Here is a 19242-nt window from a genome sequence, read left to right as displayed (position 1 = left end):
AGCTATGAATAGATAAAGATGCCAGTAAGCACCCCATAACAACAAATTCACTGGGGGGGGGGGGTAGCGGGGGGGAAGGGAGGGTGGAGGTGGAGTGGGGGGCAGGGTAGAGAGAAATATGAATTCCAGGTTTGCTTGTTAGCCTCCAAGTTTTTAATAGACAGAACATTTGTGTCAGCAGGGATGACTGAATCCCTGTATCCACTGACTGCACTTGGATATATGCCTCCTACTAGAGACTAAAATGAAAGCTGTATTTTAGAGCACTGGAAAAGTGAAACAAAGCCTGCAGCTTGTGTTTATAACAATACTTCTGCTTGTCTAGATGTATTTCATTGGCTCCATGTTAAAGAGTAAGGCAATGGGGGTAAATACCATGTCCCCTGGATCGTTCCAGATTTTTTGGTCTCCTGTCTCTCAAACACAAGGTGAACCTCTTTAGAAGGCTGCCAACAAAATGCTTCATGTAGAGAGAGTAGGGTGGCAACACTAAGGACAGAAGGGATGATAAGCATACGAATTAAAACTGAAGACCAAAATACTTCCTCGACTCAGACCCTTCCCAGATCTATCAAGGCCCACACGTGCTGACTTCAGCATTTGCTTCAATTAAATGACAAGCACAGACCCATCTGCATAGCTTTCAAGAATGCTTAAAAAAAAAAAAAGTAGAATTCTTAAAAAAATAGTAAAAAAGAAAAAAAAAAGAAAGAAGAAAAAAAAAGGGGGGGGAGGGGGGGAGAGAAAGCTGCCGTCTTCTGTTTTTTTAACACATTAAACGGGAGCAACCAGAACTGCTAGCGGCTTGTCTTGAAGTTTTTTAAGACATGCTCAAGGACAGAAAGGGTTAAGTCCTGAAAAATAAAAGCGCAGCAGAGCAAATCTGAGTACATGTTTGAAAGAGCCTATAAAATGTTACAAGCAAAACAGGAAAGCTTGTGTTAATAATGCATAAACCAAAGGAGGGGAAAAAAAAGCTACCCATTTAATGGAATAATGCTTTTATCCTTGCAGTTAAAAAGAAATAACCATGACTATTAATCTGGTAATGCCATGTAAAAATGCAGTTTTTAAACATTTTCTAACAGGGGACAGCTCAGTAACCGCTCTGGAGAGCGAGGCCTTGTGCAGAGCTGCGCTCAGCGCTAAATACCAGCCTCCGCTCGGCGGAGGCCATTACCCGCCCCGTCGCCATGGCGACGCTAACAGTGCGCCCGACTTCAAAGACAAAGATGTAATTTCAGACTTCCAGCAGCCAGAGGGAGCGGTGAGAGCTCTCTGCCCGGGCGGTGTCAGCTGATGATCAATTATAAAAATGCCCAGGACAGGTTCGAGGCCGCCTGAACCTCCCGCCCGCCCGGCCCCAGGGGAGTCCCCCGCCGTCCCCGGCCTGAGGGAAGGCGCAGAGCGCCGGGCCCTTACAGCCCGCCTTCGCTTCGTGCTGGCGGGAGCGGCACCCACCGCCCTTCTCCTCGTCAGGTCCGCGGGGCTGCGGGGCAGGGTGGCGCCACTCCATGCGGGCAGCAGGCGGCACAGGAGGCCGAGCCCCTTGTCCCAGCCAGGAGGAGGAATCCGAGCTTGCTAAATCAACGCACTTTTAATTTTCACTGTCATTCCAACAACAACAACAGAAGTCGTTTTCACTTTTTCAACAACAAAAGTCCTCCTAATTTTTTCACCCTACATGAAAAGAGTACGGGATACTTGCAAGATTGGTTCAGTGAAGAAAACCCTCCCAGGGAAGGCGAAAGCTCAACTTTCAAGTTTTGCCACTGTGTGGATACTGGCAATTAAGAGTAACAGTAGTGCAGAAAAAAACAGATGTTAGGTTATACACTGTTGTCTCATCAATATGCTCTTTCTTATTAAGCGTGACAAAAATATCTACTTAAAAATCAATCTATAGAGCGGGCATTGTAGTGTAGCAATAGTATGGTGTGCTGCCCAGGAAGCCGTGAATTCAAGTGCAGATGCATTTTGTTTTTTAAATCTGCTTCACCAAGTCTTTGGGAGAGAGAGCAGTTCTCTCAGGTGCCATGTTCCCCACAGCATCGCAGCTGTGTGCCAAAACCAACATAAAGGTAATATAGTCCCTTTCGGTTTACTAAAGCTGGGTTACCCTGCAAACCCCTTGGACAGGAGACAGAGGAGCTGCCGAAAAGGCAGATCCCTGAACAACCCAACCCCTTTAAGTGTGCGCTTTTTTTTTCTGTTAACATATACAGAGAGATATATATAATCTAAATGGTATTACATACATAACCTGATCTGAAGGAAACCTAACCCTGTCCTGCAGAAATAGAGACACGTTGCTCCCCTCTTGCCAGGTCATTAAGTACCACAAGCTTTTGTATCCTTATCAGAAAGGCACCTTCCCATCTGACAGAGTGGTCAGAGACCAAAACCTCACGTACAGCAGTACAAAGCATACTAGTTAGCCAGCTAACACAAGCACAGGAGCCATGCACGTGCTTCAGTCAAAGATTACGTGTCAGCCCTTTAGCTGACTGGGCCATGGGCACTGCTGGGTGAGCAGCACACACCACCACACCATGTCCCTGAACTATATGCTCCTGGCCCAAGGCACAATGCAGGCCAGCACTTGCTGTCAGGTTTTGTCAGTCACCCTGGTAAGACTGGGAGGTACCTACTGCTCACAAGCATGAGCCAAATCTTGTGAGACCCTGAATCAATAACCCTAGACTGACCTTGGAGGAGCATTAGCTGCCCAATCTGCACTTGTTTAATTACACATGTATTTGATCTGTGGGCTACAAATTCAGGTTTTGACAAAACTGAGTCCATGTCATCTAAACTAAGCATGCAGGAATCAGGACTCTGTGTGAAATACACATATACATGGAAGGGTATACAGAGTGCCTTGGATTGCTGGAAAAGTAGTAATTTTAAACACTGAAGACTAAAGAAGGGTGGGGTTTTTGTTGTTGTTTTCTTTTAAACAAATAACAAAAAAAAACCAAACAACCCTTTGCTTAGCTGATCACGTGTTTTGTTTCCAAGTTACATTTTTAATGGATGTGGGTGGTAGAGGAAAAACATGTCAGTCTATAAGTCCTTTAATTACTCTTCAAATCTGTAGTTTCACTGCACACCGTAAGTGACAGAAGATAGTTCTTGGCCTGCTTGGCTAGCTGACTATAGCCCTCTGATCACATCTCCATGGAAATGGAGGTCAAGTGATCGAAATTATTATACAGGAGGGGAGAGTTTGTTTCCCTGGCAAAACTAAGGTAAAGGATCTATAGGATTGACTTCAATCTGACCTGTACTATTCTGAACACAAGCATTAAAAATCACTAGTTCTAACAAGCAAAAATTAAAGAGCTAAAATATTTATATGTGAGTATGTGTATGGGTGCATTTCTCAGTGTTTCATAGGATCTGATTTCTGACCTCTGTTTCTTTGCAGAGGAGAAAGACAACTCTGTAGGTTGCCCAAAGGGCCCCTCGCACACCGAGCTGTGGCCTAAGCACTGGAAAAACCCTCTGGCCAGAAGCAGCCAAAGACTTTCAGAGCCTAAAAAATTCCTATACTTTGTTATCCATCAGAATAGGATCAAAAAGACTGTTACTGTGATTTCCAACGGGGCAAAATGTCTAACGAGCCATGCAGGAAGAATGAGCAGTCATTTAAAAACACCAGTGGTGTGTGTGTATATGTGGGTCTTCCCAAGTCTTTAAAGGCACAAACAAAACAACGCACTGAAGATGGGAGAGAAAATGGACTACGAGAGAATCAAATGAAGCCACAACCATGAGATGCTAAAAACCTCCCCCAACCCCAAAAAACAACCACCACCACCCCCCCAAAAAAAAAAAAAACAAAAAACCCACCAAAACCAAAAAACCCCACCACCAAATAGATTTTTAAATTCTAGAGCCTTGTTTCAATAAATCCTGGAGAACTGAGTGGAAAACTGTACCGAACAACTTTATTTTTTTCCTACTTTCACATAGGTGTCTAATGATACAATAAACAGGATGGAAAAAATAGAGTTTTATGAAGCTTTCATTAAGCCCTATTATTAAAATCTTGACATGGTCTGTAAATTGAATAAGGGATAGAGATAATCTGGAGTTTTTCTTCCATCTCCACTGCAGTACCATACAAAGAACTGGCAAGGCTTTCAGTTCAGTGTAAAAGCCTAAAATGGAAAGGTAACAGTCTGCATTAAGTTTTAATCCCATGCTGTAACAAATTAGTTCACTAGGGCCAATACATGTACTTAATCCATACACCGTTTTATCTACCTATACAAGCTTGCTAGCTTACTTGATTTTTAACAAGCAAGTCTAAAAATCTCAAATCACTTCAGTTCCTTTATTTCCACACTTTTCAGAAACAAGCACTAGCAGTTGTATAGTTTGCAGTTTAAGAAACAAAAATAATAATGTTTTATATCTCTTTCATAACCTTCTGTGCAGAACGCATTGGCAAAATTCATCATCTGTGATACTATAAACATACACGGGAGTCTACACCTTATGCTATGGCATGAAAACAAGTTTTGTTCTCTTAACTAGGTCCACTACTGTGTATTCAGCAAACCTTACTAAAGCTTACTGATGCATAATGTATTACTACATGCAAACATGCAAACTCTCATGCGTGCTTATCTTTATATTACTTCCCAAAATGATCACTTCAAACTCTTAAGTGAAATTCTGCCTTGCAGGGGAAAGAAACAACAAACCCAAACCCAACACCACACACTCAGTTATAAATTCATTCACCTTAACTATGATGTGAAGTAAATGACCCAGAATGGTGTATTTCCCTATACTAATGCAATTATTCAAATGTGCATCAAAATTCAGGTCCTAATTCTAATGTACTGCAGTAAGTTTCATTTCACAGGTTGAGATGATTAAAAGGGTCATCTGCAATTGTTTACATGGAAGGAAAAAAATCAAAAGCCTAACACTGGGAACTGAAAGAACCCTTTTCCTGATATTATCAACTTTTCTATCTTAATTTCAACACACCATGATGCTTCAGCCCCTGCAATTACATTGCTGATTCAAACAGGACCCTCTTTATAAACTCCTGTGAGAGCAAAACTATGTCTGGAATTGTGTGGGAAAGGCACAGAATAATCTGCATGATGTTAAGGAAAACTGATGCACTGAATTAAAAGTACAGTGCCTTCCAAAAACAAATGCAGAAACCCCTCTCATCTAGTGCATGTGCATATAGATTTTTAAAGGTAAATTGATAATGGAAGCCTATTTACATGCAACACACTTCAGAAGCACTTCTCACATACAGCACAATATAGCACAGATTCTATAAAAAGCCACCGTGAATCACTGTCTTCAAGGGAAGACTTCATAGTGAATCTAAGATGTATGGCTCCAGCAAAGGAAGGAAGGTTTTAGAGGCTTAAGCATTACAAGACATTTGATTTCAAGAAAATGCATTTCAAAGAAATTTTCAAACCTGTTTCAAGCCTCAGAAAAATAAAGCAAAACATGAATAGCCTAACACAGGACTGACTTTGTTGGGATTCATATGTAGTACTACAAAACAAACAATACATTATAAACACTTCCCATTTGCACTACGTTGGTACCTAAAATCCCAAGCAATTATGGATACACCATAAACTGTCAGACAAAGCACAGTGAAACCTGGCCTAATCTTCACACTATTGACCTTGACTGCATAAACACCTGCTTACACAGAAACAGGGAGCTGACCAGGACCACTCCAAGTGACCTTCACATCAAAGACTGGTAAGTTTGGGTTTTTTTAATATGAAAGCTGGAACAATAGCATGAGAAGCCAACATGTTCTCAGCAGACAGGAATGGATGGAGGAAGATACAGAAAAGCTGTCTACTGCTAGGCTTGAGATGTTGCTGGTTGGAATGAGTTACTGTGTTTAGTCAAAGTTATGAAGCTGAGGTCACACTTCACAATGGTTGATGAGCACAAGGAGTCATTCTGGAAAAAGAATAATCCTATCTTATAGGAATACTTACGGTAAAAATAAAAGAAAGAAAACATTTAGTGTCTCAGGTACTTCCTGAAATGGCATTCAAGTGAGTAATACTCTGTTGTCTTACTTTCTGCGTCGTAATCCAAATTTTCAGACAGGCATGAACAAAGACAGGCACCAGTGAATATACTAAGCTTTGGAATTTATAGTAAGCCATCAACTCAAAATTTACAAATAACCAAGCAGATAAGTATTCTTTTATACACACTATATCCATGCACACATATTGTGTAAAATGTTCAAAAATTAAAGATTAATCTGCAAATTAAAGCCCCTACCCATTCTAGTTAAGATTCCCAAATGCAGAACTGAAAAGCACTGACTTGGAAATTTAGGCTGACTGAAGGGACAGCTAGTGCAGTTACTTCCCCTGCAGCAGGTACATCTGAGCCATGCATGCAGAGGCACCCATGCTACCACAGTTTATGGCCTTGCATATTAAAGTAACCCTGGGGGCTTTCAGCTTGCCCCTCACTTCAGGCTGCAAGCTTCTTTGGTGGTTCAGGGGCTATCACAAGCGCAGGTTAGTTGCCCCACCTATGGAGGCAGGAGCCTTGGGGCCGGGGGGGGGAAACGATGGGGGTGGAATAAAAATTCTTCAACCACCCAAATTAAATCTAGTTTCTTTAATTCTTGAATCAACACCAATATTGTCCTGGTATTTGGAGGTATAAAGTATGTTAGTGCAACTCCTCCTGGCTTCAAAAGGAAAAAAACTACTACTATTTTAATACTCCACTTAGGATAACATTGTCCCATTTAAACACAAGTTTTTGCAACTTTAACCACTACTGGGATCTATAACCCCTTAGCACGTTTTCCATTGTAAGTTTCATGTACAGGCCATACTAAGTATTCCTTCTTTTCATTTGTAAATTTTCTTAGATCCTATATTAGTAATCTGGTTATTACAGGGCTAATGTAAACATTGTAAAGTATTTTGAAAACATAAGGTGATGGAATAGCCAAACATCTTTTTTACAGTACTTAGTGAAATTAGTTTTATACTTCAGTAATCACCTAGCACTGTTTTTTAAATAAATGTGATCAATCTATCAAGCAAAACCAAGTAATCCTGTAAACAACAAAACACAAATGAATAACAACAGGAGCTTCTCTTCACATGACACATTTTAATTTTAATAGCAGGAATAATTAGTGGAAGAATCAACAGTTTTGGTTTCAATGTCTCAGTTTAATACTGCATGGACAACATATGCCCATGGCTGCTCTGCATTGCTTTAACTGTACTTTTCTCCAGAAACAGGACTTAAACTGAATATACAAGTTGATTCTCAGACAATGAATCAAGTTTGATCATCACATTAAATCCTGGCTTCACTGAAGCCAGATGTAAAACATGCATGAGCATACAGGCTGCGATTTTCAACAGCACACAAAGTGTAAGGGCATCCCCCCCGATAACATCATTGATGTCACTGGCGTTGCAGTGACTCCACACTGGATTTGACCCACTATTCTGATGGACACCACAACACAAACAGGAGCCCCCACACACAATCTGTATATCCATCAGCACCAACAACGGAGCATGTGTTCTGCACCTCAGAAACAAACTGAAATACATGTACTTGGTACCCCTATACGTATGCATTGTATGAAACTTGTTCTAGTACAGGCGTATTACATAGAATGGCAATAAGGAAAAAAAAAAAACAACCCACAAAACAAAGCAAACCAACAAAACAAAACAACAACAAAAAAAAACACCAACAACAACAACAAAAAAAACCAACCCACCACCAAACCCCCAACCCCAAAGTAGCCAATGCATTTGTTCTAGGATTAAAATTACTTGGAAAAAATAGCAACTTTTTCCAGCTCCAGTGGCTAAGAAAAGCCTTTGAGAAAGCTTAGTCACTTCTTTGCAACTTGAAGCTTTTTTCCTTTTATTCCAGGCTTAAACAAAGTTCAGTGGGGCATCAAACTGCCTCAGTTTTAAATTACAGTCTGTACTTTAAAATAGAATGCATGCACCACATGTTCCTGAAGCTAGATGGTGGGAGTGTTATTCACTGAAAATTGAAGGCTTGTTGAGTCAATAATCTTCTTTCACAGAGTAACAATTTTCAGCTAAAATTTCTTGACCCAAACAAAGGAAAACAAGATCATTCAGTTATTTTACAACACTGCAGAAAAAAAGAAAGTGGGAAAGAGGCACACCAGTCTTATCCTACTTGATGTAAAAATGATGGAAAATTTAATTCACAAGTATTACATACTCGTATTTCCTTCTTGTTCGTGGTTTAACATACTCCCAGTTATTTTCAACAGAGACATGAACAGAAGCAAATAACTACAGGACAGAATTGCTATCATGTATTACACATGCATCTGTCAACTGGTAACTGCATTTGCCTCCCAAGAGTTACCAAGAATCCATTTACAGATTCCACACCCCCCACAACCCCCACCCCATGAAATCAGAAATAATATTCTGGATTTTAAAACAGTTAAATTTAGATCAAGCTTTTTGGGTTTTTTTTCTTCTTACCTGATTCGTCCTTACCAGAGGGGTGACAGTGGTGATTAATATTTACACTCTGGTACTGACCACAACCCTGATCATGATTAGGGCTTACTGGACTAAGCTCTGTATAAATGTCACCAGAGTCCCTTGTCCCAGCAGTTTAACTGCTAAGAAAAGAGGTATCTCCAGCTGTCAACCACAGTTTCTCAAATACTGCTGGAAGCTGTTTTCCTGCTCTATTAAGACTTCAGCCATTAAAGGCATTTGTTCAGTGAGTGCTATTGCTCAAGATGACTTTCCAAGCTAATTCATGTTTTAGAAGTGAAACAGGAAATGTGGATTCCCAGTCATCCTATGTATTTTCCTTACAGCCTGTACCTATCAATATGCATCTGAAAAGATGTTGTTCTGTGAGACAAGTATATCTAATCTTGCATTTAGTTCACTAGTAGCTCTCAACAGATATCCTCTGAAATCAAATTTAGTAACCTCTTTCTACAATGAAAAAAGTGTGTCAACCAGAGGAATGAGTGTGAAGCACTCGAAACATCCTTTAGAGGCTCGTTAAAAATTAGGTAAAACAGAACTGTGAAGTAGTTAACAAAATCAGGGAGGGATTGCAGATGTACTGTTTTCCACAGGACTAAGCATAATGAAACAAGGCAACTGGCAACTTGAAGTTTCTCTGTCCAAGCAACAACATGCAGTCTTTGAGACCTACCTGACACCGAAGTTCATACAACTATAGACACTGCAGAACCACAAACAAACTTCTCAAGTCACGGCACAGCACAAGATACAAGTGGCATTCTACGTCCACTGTTGGCTACTGTTTTGTTTTCCATAGAACCTGCTCTGTCTTCATGAGATGACCCAGTGAATAAGTGATATTACAGAATTAATTCATGAACTCAGAATTCTGAGTGACCAGGTAAAGCACTGATTTCCTCAACTCCAGAAACCACCTCCCCCCTTCAACACTCCATGACCTCCAGTAAACGCAAGATGAACCTAAATTATAAGACTAAGGCCACGATATCCTTACAGTTTACACTGATGCAGATGAGGGCTGCCACAAGCCCAGCTCCCCAGTGGCCTCCAGCTTTGCATGCTTATGCCTCTGCGCTTGCACTCACTGACTGAATTAAACAGCTCAGGGATGTAAACTGGCATAAAACTTACCTTACAAAAAGAAGTGAAGTATCTTGTGCCTGTTTGTGGCTTTGGGACTGCTGCAGGGCCCAGCTGTGAACACTGGGATCTGCTGTGCCATCGTGTCTCAGTTGACAGGATGACAGCATCTTAAACCCTTCCAGGAAGATCATACAGTCTTTCAGAATGTGGCTAAAATCAAAGCTGCTGCAGTCCATACTGTCTCCTTTCCCTTCACAGATTCTGATTCCCATCTCCTTATCTGAGGTACCAGTGGCACCCATGCAATTACACAACGATTCAGTCAAAAACTAACCCAGAAATAAAGAGAGTGGCTATTTCTCAGCTGGTTCAGCTCCCCAAGTCAAATGCACTGGGTGGTCTCAGGAATGACAGTGGAGGACATGGGAGGGCACAGCTGGCATGCTGTGGAGCACATGGCAGGACTGCAACTGCCCTGGGCTTACAACACCTCAGGCAGCCACAGAACTTTACCTATAGGTTGCAACACAAAAAATCAGCAGAAACCTGTGTTTCAAAAGCATGGCAACCTCAGGTAGGCCATGTGACAACAAGCACGCCTGATACGGGACAAAAAAAACACACCACCTTATTAAGAGAAAGTAATAGCAAAACCACAACTGCCTATCTAAAATGACTTTCACACTCATGCCAATAAAAAAGAAATTAATTTATGTTTTCTGCTCTTCATTCTATCAACACAATCCAATGTGACCAAAAATCCAACATTTACAAAATTACTCATTAAAGACAAAATAAAAGATTAGTCTTCACAGACACACACAGCCTACTGCTGACACAAGTTCCTTTACTGCAACAACAAATCTGCAGATGTATCATTTGGAAGCTTTTTCCTGTAAGTGTGTTCTAGATTTCTCACAGTAGCAGAAATGTGCATTTTGCTATTATCCCTTAAGTCTCAATAAATATATTGTGTAGTAGCTGTTCTCCAGACAATTTCATTCAAGCCTCTCCCCCCCTTTATTCCTCCACTCTAATAGGGAACAGTTTCTGTTTATGACTTCCTTTCCTCACAGAGTACCTAACTCCCATGTTTTCTCAAAAGCTTGAGATTTCCTTCTAATTGTGACCCCAACAAAAGTGCTCGGAGCACTATTCTGTGCAACTTTTCATTTGGGCTCTCAGTGACTCCACATGGTCGGAGACCCACAGGTCAAACCCTCCAGATATCAGAGCAGTTAGGAGAAGGAAAGCAAGCATTGTATAGAATCCAACAGGCCATTAGAAGTAGCTAATAAAGCCATATTTTGTTTGTAGCCATTTGTTACCAACCCACATTACAAATTTGTCCGCTTTGAACTTTATGGGAACATTCATGCCAGGACTTCTATATACAATGTGTGAAGGAAACGGAACAACTATTGAGCTGTTCAGCTGCACTTACTGTGACACAAACCTGCTGAAAAAAGTCCCCCAAAGGATGACACAAGCCAGCATTCAGTGCTGCAGAAAGTGGCCAGCTCTTCTTCAAATCCATCAAAGGAAAACTCTTTTCAAAGCCACATCAGAGAACACCATTCACCATTTAGCATTACATCTCCTTTGTTGTTTTTAGACAGTCATGTAAGCTTGCTGTGTAGCTGCTGTGATTTTACACAATGCCCTTAAGAAATAAAAAGATAACGGGCATATTGTATAAATACCAGAATACCATGAAACAAAACATAACTAGATTTTATTAAAAGCATAACACCACTATCATTTCAAGGTTCACTGTACAAAGATGACTTACTGACTACTAGCCTGAAGAACAGCATTACCTTGAAAACAAACTTAAGAAGCCATATTTAGTATCCCAAAATGACACTATAATTAGGAATACTAAACAAGGGATAGTGATCACAGGTTTCTGTAGCAGTTCAAATCTGAACTCAACTTGCTCCAGAGAAAAAACACCATTTTCATACAGTCAAGCCATCCATACCTCAGAGCCGTATTAACGCATCTACCTTGTTTCACCATACTTTGAATATATGGATTGCTTCTAATTTCTAAGACACTTTCCTTGGATTCAAGATGATAGCGAGTTTGATCACACTATCAAAAAAAAGTCTTATTGCCACATATGAAGAATTTCAGTTGTTTTTCAATTTGCAAAACAAACAAAAACCCAACCAAACAACACACCCAAGCCCAAAATAGAAGACAGAATGGTTAATACCTCCCATACCCTTCCATATCCAAACAGCAGGGGGGTTGTGTACACGGACTGCTTTCTGATTAGGTATCAAAGCTTTTCAGTAATGAAATGTCTCAATAACAGCATTTGGGACTAACCTGGAATTTAAGATGTGTGGCCAAAACAGTTAACATTCACTGTTAATACTACCAGCTTACTCATTCCTATAATAATAATGAGCTACTAAATATACTAAACACTCAGAGACACAGATAATACCCAATACTCTGCTTAGATATCATGATGATGGAGGTAGGACAGAGCATGGATTAAAAGTAGGACAACTGTTTAAGAAAACCAAAGGCAAATTAGTAGAACATTAATTGATAAATAAATTCGCTTCTCTCTACCCTAATGAACACCGCTCATGAAAAACTGGGGGAGGCAAAATGTCCCTTTTAATGTCACTGCTTTTTAAAGTACGTAGCCGTTGCCAAAACAGTTCAATGTCCACAGTAGCTACTATTTTTAAGGTAACTGCCAACATACATTTTTGAGGCCTAGTCAGAGAAATTAGTATTTTTAAAAAAGGTTTCCTGAAAGACTGTGGAATCAATACAAGGTTCAGAGCAAACGGGTATCTCTTCTTACACAAGTCTCCATGGTTTCTCCTGCAACATGCATGTTTCAAACGTCATATAAAGAACTTGTGGCACCTATACTCTCCTACATGTCAAAGAGATAACTGTAAAATGCTGTGCAGATGTGTACTGCCCTATTTTCACTGATTGACAATCATTGTATGTGCCAGAGGTAAACTACATTACATACTGCCAGATCTGTTACGCGTCTTAGTAAGGTAAACTCTTCATAGAGATCTCTCTGCTAGGTGCAGATGAATACATACATAATGGACTGCAGAAAGTATTCTGTATGAGTACGATATATTATTCTAAGCCAGCAGTCATACAGTTTATAAAAAATTTTCATCCTTCAAACTGAACATATTCCAGTTGGTTTAAATTCATGCTTGATTACTACCAACAAACAAGAAAATCCCCAAACCACGAAGGGCACATAGACACAAGGCTAAGGAGTACTTTCTCCATTACAGTGAAATAAGATACTCAGAAATGCAAGTAGCTGCAGTGTCTTTGCAAAGTATATTAATTTGTGCTGTTTTTTCCCACAGCACAATGTACAGAGCTCAGAAAAACTAAGAATTGTTAGTCCAAAATAGTCTGCTAATCAAAAGATCAACCTAGCCCAAGTATCACTTCTACACTTCTGCAGTGTAGTAGACAGTAGCAGAATTAACATGTCAAACTCATTACTGATGCTCAGGGTTTGGAGCAAGTAACTCCTGGCGGCAGTATTCTAAACCAGAATCTATTGAAATCCTTGAAAAGGGCACAGAAAAAAGTCTCTTCCTCAACAGATTGTTTTGTGCAAGTACAGAATTCCTAGAGCTAAAAAAGTCAATCCATTTCCTCTATGCAAATACATATGTGCACAAGCACAAAACATGCATGTGCATAAATAGTGTTATTTTGAACCATAAGAAGCCTAAGCAAGGTCCACTTATACACAAGCTGTCTGTTCTCATATGTTAAAAAACAGTTTTTGATCAACCTTGTTCAATATTTCTTCTTTCAGTATTTATCATCTGCTCATCCTAGATGCAATGAAATACTACGTAAACTGCTTTAATTTTAAAACACTGAAACAAGCATTCGTTTCTTACTGGTAAGCTCGATGGTCTTTCTTGCTGGATTAGATTCAAGTCTTCATGGTTAGGCTTTCCTGGGGCCATAGGGGGTTGAGATCTGGTTCCATAGCCTTCCTGAGACATGTCCTGAAACAACAGTTGTAGCACAATTATTAACCTGACTCAGTAATTACAATTAAATCCACATCACAGAAGGGTGAAAATACAACAGCTTAATGCTGATGGGTTGTATTTTTTTTATCAGAAGTTTTTATTAAACAGTTTTGATGGAATTATCAAGCCCTCACAGCTACCACTATGACCTGCACTGTTCGTAAAGAAATGCAGGAAGCTGAGAAACATGCTGACAAGCATGGAACCATACCACTGGAAGATAGGGAAACGCACAAAAACAAGCCTGCTAAATAAATGACCCCCTTTTATACTGTCAAAGTAGCAAGCACTAGGTGGTCAATACATTCATCCTCCTGAGATGTATTCTCAAGCATTTTGACGGAAGTACTGAGCCAGGTGGAAGACCGGAATTGAAACTAATATTGTAATTATGCTACGTAATCAGACTCCTGCAACAACACTTGATTTATCATCACTACTACTGACACAACTTTCAAGCACTAGCTATCAGGTCGTAGCACACAATGCAGTTGCTGCTTCTACTGGAGACATACTGCATCTGACAGATTAGAAGGAAAGTGTAGATCCAAAGCCAACACCAGCTTTGTGGTAAGGTGACTTACCTCTCTCCGTATAGCAAGAAGCCCAAGCAGTCATAGGTAATGGCTTAACACAATACCCACTACAGGGGCGGTGAGAGCAACTAAACAACCTCCCCTTTGCTATCCCACAACCCACAATACAAGCTTACTTCACACTTGCCCATCGTAAAGCCTTAGATTCAGGCTTCATTTTAGCTACTACAGCAGCTTCTATACTAACTTCTTCAAGGAAAACAACAGAAAACAGAATACTGACTTCAGCATGTGTAACTGGCAGGGAAAGTTGAAGAACCAGTTCCTGACTGCTAGAAAAGATATCTCACCTTAAAAGGTTTTTCTCTGTTGTTTTTAAACGGTTTAATTCTCTTCTCCCCCTCCCAAGTGTACTCCCCGTTGAGTGTGGTTCGGCCACCCCCACACCTTCAGTTTTGACACGCAGCTGAAGGAACACACGCTTTCCTGGTGCAAAGACAGGGCAGGGGAAGCAACCCCTGCCCACCCCACTGCAGCCTGAACGTTGCCTTGTTCTGCTTTACCAAGGGCTGTTCAGGCAGCTCAGGGTCCAGACCGACACTTACTGCTCATGCAGAGATTCCGTGACAGAGCTGGCTTGCAGAGCAGGAAAGCTTTCTGTCTCTCCTTTTATCCCAGCTCCTGACAGAGGGAAATTTGTTTAACAACCGTACTGTTCCCATCCAACCCCTTCCACCTCTTTGGACTCTCCTGAATTATTGTAAAGGATGTAGAAAATTCAGCACGGCTAATAAAACAAACCCTAGCAAACCTGATACGATGTAAACCCAGCAATAAACGATCCTATCCCTAAGCCTGTGCCAAGTAAAATCAAGAAACACTTAAAAGGCCAGCATTTCAATGTGGTTACCAGCAGAGGGTAACAATTAGGCTTAAGGGTGACAAAGGCTGATGGCTGAATGATTATTATCCCCTGTGACCCCCCGCACTCCCCCCCGCCCAGATTTCCACTTGTCACACAGCTCTCCTGCTGCGCACACCAGCAGGTTCCTGTGGATTAACAGTGAGGTTTAAAATCAACAAATGGAACAAGGCCCCCATTCAGCAGCCTTCACCCCAGTACAAAGGAGTAGAAAGGTGCAGGACAGCTTCACAATAGGCAAACAAATGAGCAAACCTCTGCTTTCCATTTTATTTCAAAACGCGCACGCACACGCGCACACACACACACGCACACGCTCAGGGCTGTCACTGCGCAGGCATCTGTAATAAACCCAGCAGCCCCAGACTGCAACTTCCAGCTCAGCACTCTGCTCACTTCTTCTCAGTTCTTACAGAAATACCCCAAACGAGAACCACTTGTTTAAACAACAACAGAACACTCAGAAACACCCAAAGTGGTGAAAAAGGATAAATGGAATATTCAATTTAGGAGATGTCATTTTATAAAAGCGATTGTTCCTTTTTCCTTAGGAACAAGACAAGACAGGATTTTGCTAGGAAGCAAAACGTGGTTTATATTGTGAAAAATCAAGAGCCATTAATTGCTTACAAAGTACCAAGCATGGTTTTTCCCACACACTTGCAAGATTTTAATCTTACTTCCTACTGAAATTTCCAGGGGTACTGGAGCGGGAGAGGGAAGAGACAGCACACTTCCTCATGAGAAATACTGAATGTTGAATGGAATTTACTTTTACCTGGGTATTCGAAGACCATCTATGAAATGTTTCTCCACACAGTGAAGAGCACACTAAAAACCCCAGTCATGATACCCTTTGTCTTTTTAAACCATCACCATAGTGCTTTCCTCTGATGTGGAATAATCAAATCCATTTGCTCAATTCTAGATGAGGTCTGGAAACAAGTACTGCAGACACCCGTGTCTGTTATGATGCGGATACCTGTGCACTCCAAATGGGACCACGATCACACAGAATCATACACTTACAAATCATAAATGTAAGGGATCTGAAAGATCATTTAGTTCCAAACCCCCTTCCAGGGACACATACTCCTCCTTATATTCTCCATAAAGCCGTTTAAGTTACTTGGATCAGTGGAAACTTGGAAGGCGGCTCTTGAGAAGTAAAGAGTCAGTTTGCTCTCAGTGAGTTGCAGGCATGGGAATCTCCCAGATGAAATATGCATGGCGCTGTGTGTATAATTTTATGTGTTTATACATATGCATTGTCCAGTAAAAACAGTCCATTTATATACTAAACATAATGATGATTAAATAATAGCATATTTCACTAAGAGGTTGGCTTTGTAACCAAAATAGTGCTTAGTATAATTTCCACTGAAAAACAGAGGAGAGAAAAATCCCTACTGCCTTTCTTCAGTTCTGCACTAGGAAATTCTCTCAACATACAGCATATTACAGAACAGATACAACAGATTTTGATAAATAAGAAATAAGGACAGAAGTATTAGGGTAAATTGTCTGTCACTGAAGAAATGCATGGAATTGGCAATTCTCACTTTCAGGTTTGAAAGGTCATTTTTCTTTCTAGCCTCTAGGAATGGATTTATTGAGGGCTGAACAGAGGGAACATAAGGGGAAGAGAGACATGCTACCACGTGTTGTGCTGCAGTCATGGCTGAGAAGTCCCCCACTGATACTGTGGCTCAATTTTCTCCCAGGATCCTTGATTATTTTCTTTTGATTCCCAATATTTCATCCATCAAATGTCATCAGCTTTCAAAGCAAAGCTTATGAATTTTTATGAATCACTGAGAATGCTTTCCCTCACAGAAGAAGAGCATGTGTGTAAGAGAGAAATCCAAGCCTTTTATAAACAGGCGGCTACAAGTTTCCACTCAGAACTTCCCAACTTGGCACAAACCCAATCATGTCATAGCTGTTACAGCACAAACTGTCAACAAAGTTGTAAAATAACTAAAATCAGGGTTTCCCCCATCAGATTTTAGAAAAGGCAAAGGGACAAATAATCAGCAAGTCATAAACATGTATGCAAAATAGCTGAAGTTTAGACTTCTGAGGCTTTGCAAGAAACATTTATGCTGTGAAGAAGGTAGACAAAAAAAAAACCAACAACCTATGCCTACATACTGCTTACATATACACAGCCTAAACCCTATGTATTGCATAAGCTGTTCAGAAATCAATCCATATTTGAATTGGGTAATAATAACCAACAATTGCTTATCATCCACAGAGCCAAGACTATTTCTCCACCCCTGTTTCATATACACCTTTAGCTTAGTGTGCAAACTGCAGTATATGGAGCTTGAGAATTGCGTAGCCTGAGGAACAAAGAAGGAAACAGGGTACATTCTTCCCTCTTATTCTCTGTTACTGTACTCATCAACTTTTAGTCTTTAATTCTGCTGTTGGATTTTACTACCACAGAGGTTTAAAGTGATCAAGTAAGGAGATGTACCAGCCTGCAAGAAAGTCAAAGGCCCCTTACTCCCATCTACCACAAGTCATGTAGTTGGACACACACCCCCTTAGTCTCTATAGTGGTCTTTATTCACCCACTTTTTGAAATGGTGCAACTTAAAACTGGAAGAACAGTAACCCCTTTTCCCCCAGATTTATTACTGAGCAGAGCTGGCCTCTGGAAAGGTTGGGTGAGCACAGAGAGGAAGGAAACCTCCCTCCTTTAGTGGCAGCCAGCCACAAGCCTGGCTTCACCAGCCACCAAACTGTAGCCCAAGTCAACTGCATTGCGACCACTTTGGAGTAGGCCACAGGTGGACTACATTTTCCCTTTTGAGGTACAATGTTAATCAGTGTCATGCTTTCATTCTCTAGCTGGACCTAGTTTCAAACAAGTAAGCCTGTCCACATTTACATGTTCTCTGCAAACCTGAATAAATATAGTGCTGATAATGCTTGAAACCACGTAGATGAAATGCACATTTGTTATTAGTTCTGCCGAAGAAGATAAGATCAAACTATTAAACAATTTTAAATTATTTTTTAATGGAAAATGAAAGCATAGTGAAAGCATTAATGTTTGGAGGAAAACCACATTTAAAGAAGGGCTGGGTGAGAAATATCATTCAGGCTTCATCCACTTCTACTGCAGCAAATTTCAGAGGGATAACATGACCACCCAGGAAGATAAGCACCATGATGATTAAACAGAAGGTAAATAATACACTAGACTTCAATTTGAAAAACTCATTAAAAACTATTTTAGCTCATGTTCTTGACTCACTTGGTTGATCCTTAGAAGACTTCAAGTGTGAGAACAGTGAATTCTACAGCAATGTGACAACAGCAAAATTGAAAGCAAATGTTAATTCCCCCCCCCCCCCCGACCACTTGAGAGTGGAAGTCAGGACCCAATACAGCAGCCAAGAAGAGCACACAACCCTACAAGATTATTTTACTCATCTCTGAAGAAATACCATAGAACAGAAGGAAAGCAAGTGATATGTTAAGAGCTATAGGACATTTCTTGTTGCCACTTAACCAAGTATCTGTTTGTTCTGTGTAGACACATGGGTATCAACACATTTCCCCTCTTTTTACCTTCTACAGTAAAAAGCTGCAATGAAAAAATAAAAATAATGTAAAAAATCCCTGCAACAACAACAAAACCTCACCAGAATGGTGACATGTCCCTACATAGCTAGCTTCTAGCCCAACCATAACATCTAACATGTCATCTCCCCAGTTGTATACCGTCAGCACAAAACTGATAACAAAGGACAGCCAACCTGTTAGAAGACTACTGTAGGTAAGACTGCACTCATTAAAAATGCTATGCCTAGGGGCACAGGCAACACTGAGTCTCATGCAAGCAGCCAACAGAATGCAGCCCTGTAGGGAATGATCCACTAAGGACAAAAGAGCAGAGAGGTTTGCTTGCATCCTGGGCAGATGGTCTGCAGAGGTCGTGCAGGATGCAGATGGACTCCTGCAGAAGATCCTGGGTAAAGAAAAGAAACACGTATAAATGTGTCTCTAATGTTATGAATCAGAAGTTGAAAAGCCAAAACAAATAAAAACCCTAAAGG

The 19242-nt window shown here is 40.6% G+C and overlaps 1 protein-coding gene across 10 annotated transcripts in view; it reads right to left on the bottom strand.

The window, feature by feature from the left end:
• ARID1B (AT-rich interaction domain 1B) overlaps positions 1 to 19242 on the bottom strand; it is a 331009-nt gene that overhangs the window by 215514 nt on the left and 96253 nt on the right. For all 10 annotated transcript variants that reach the window (XM_061378216.1, XM_061378224.1, XM_061378217.1 and 7 more), the window contains exon 4: positions 13571 to 13681. In XM_061378216.1, the coding sequence (XP_061234200.1) occupies positions 13571 to 13681 (111 nt within the window). The remainder of the gene's footprint in view (positions 1 to 13570; positions 13682 to 19242) is intronic.

The sequence above is a fragment of the Neopsephotus bourkii genome, unplaced genomic scaffold (assembly GCF_033783945.1).
Source record: "Neopsephotus bourkii isolate Nb327-2 ecotype Australia unplaced genomic scaffold, CSIRO-AGI_Nbou_v1 NB_1765, whole genome shotgun sequence".
NCBI classification, from domain to species: Eukaryota; Metazoa; Chordata; class Aves; order Psittaciformes; family Psittacidae; genus Neopsephotus; species Neopsephotus bourkii.
This window is presented reverse-complemented; position numbering and strand designations above follow the sequence as displayed.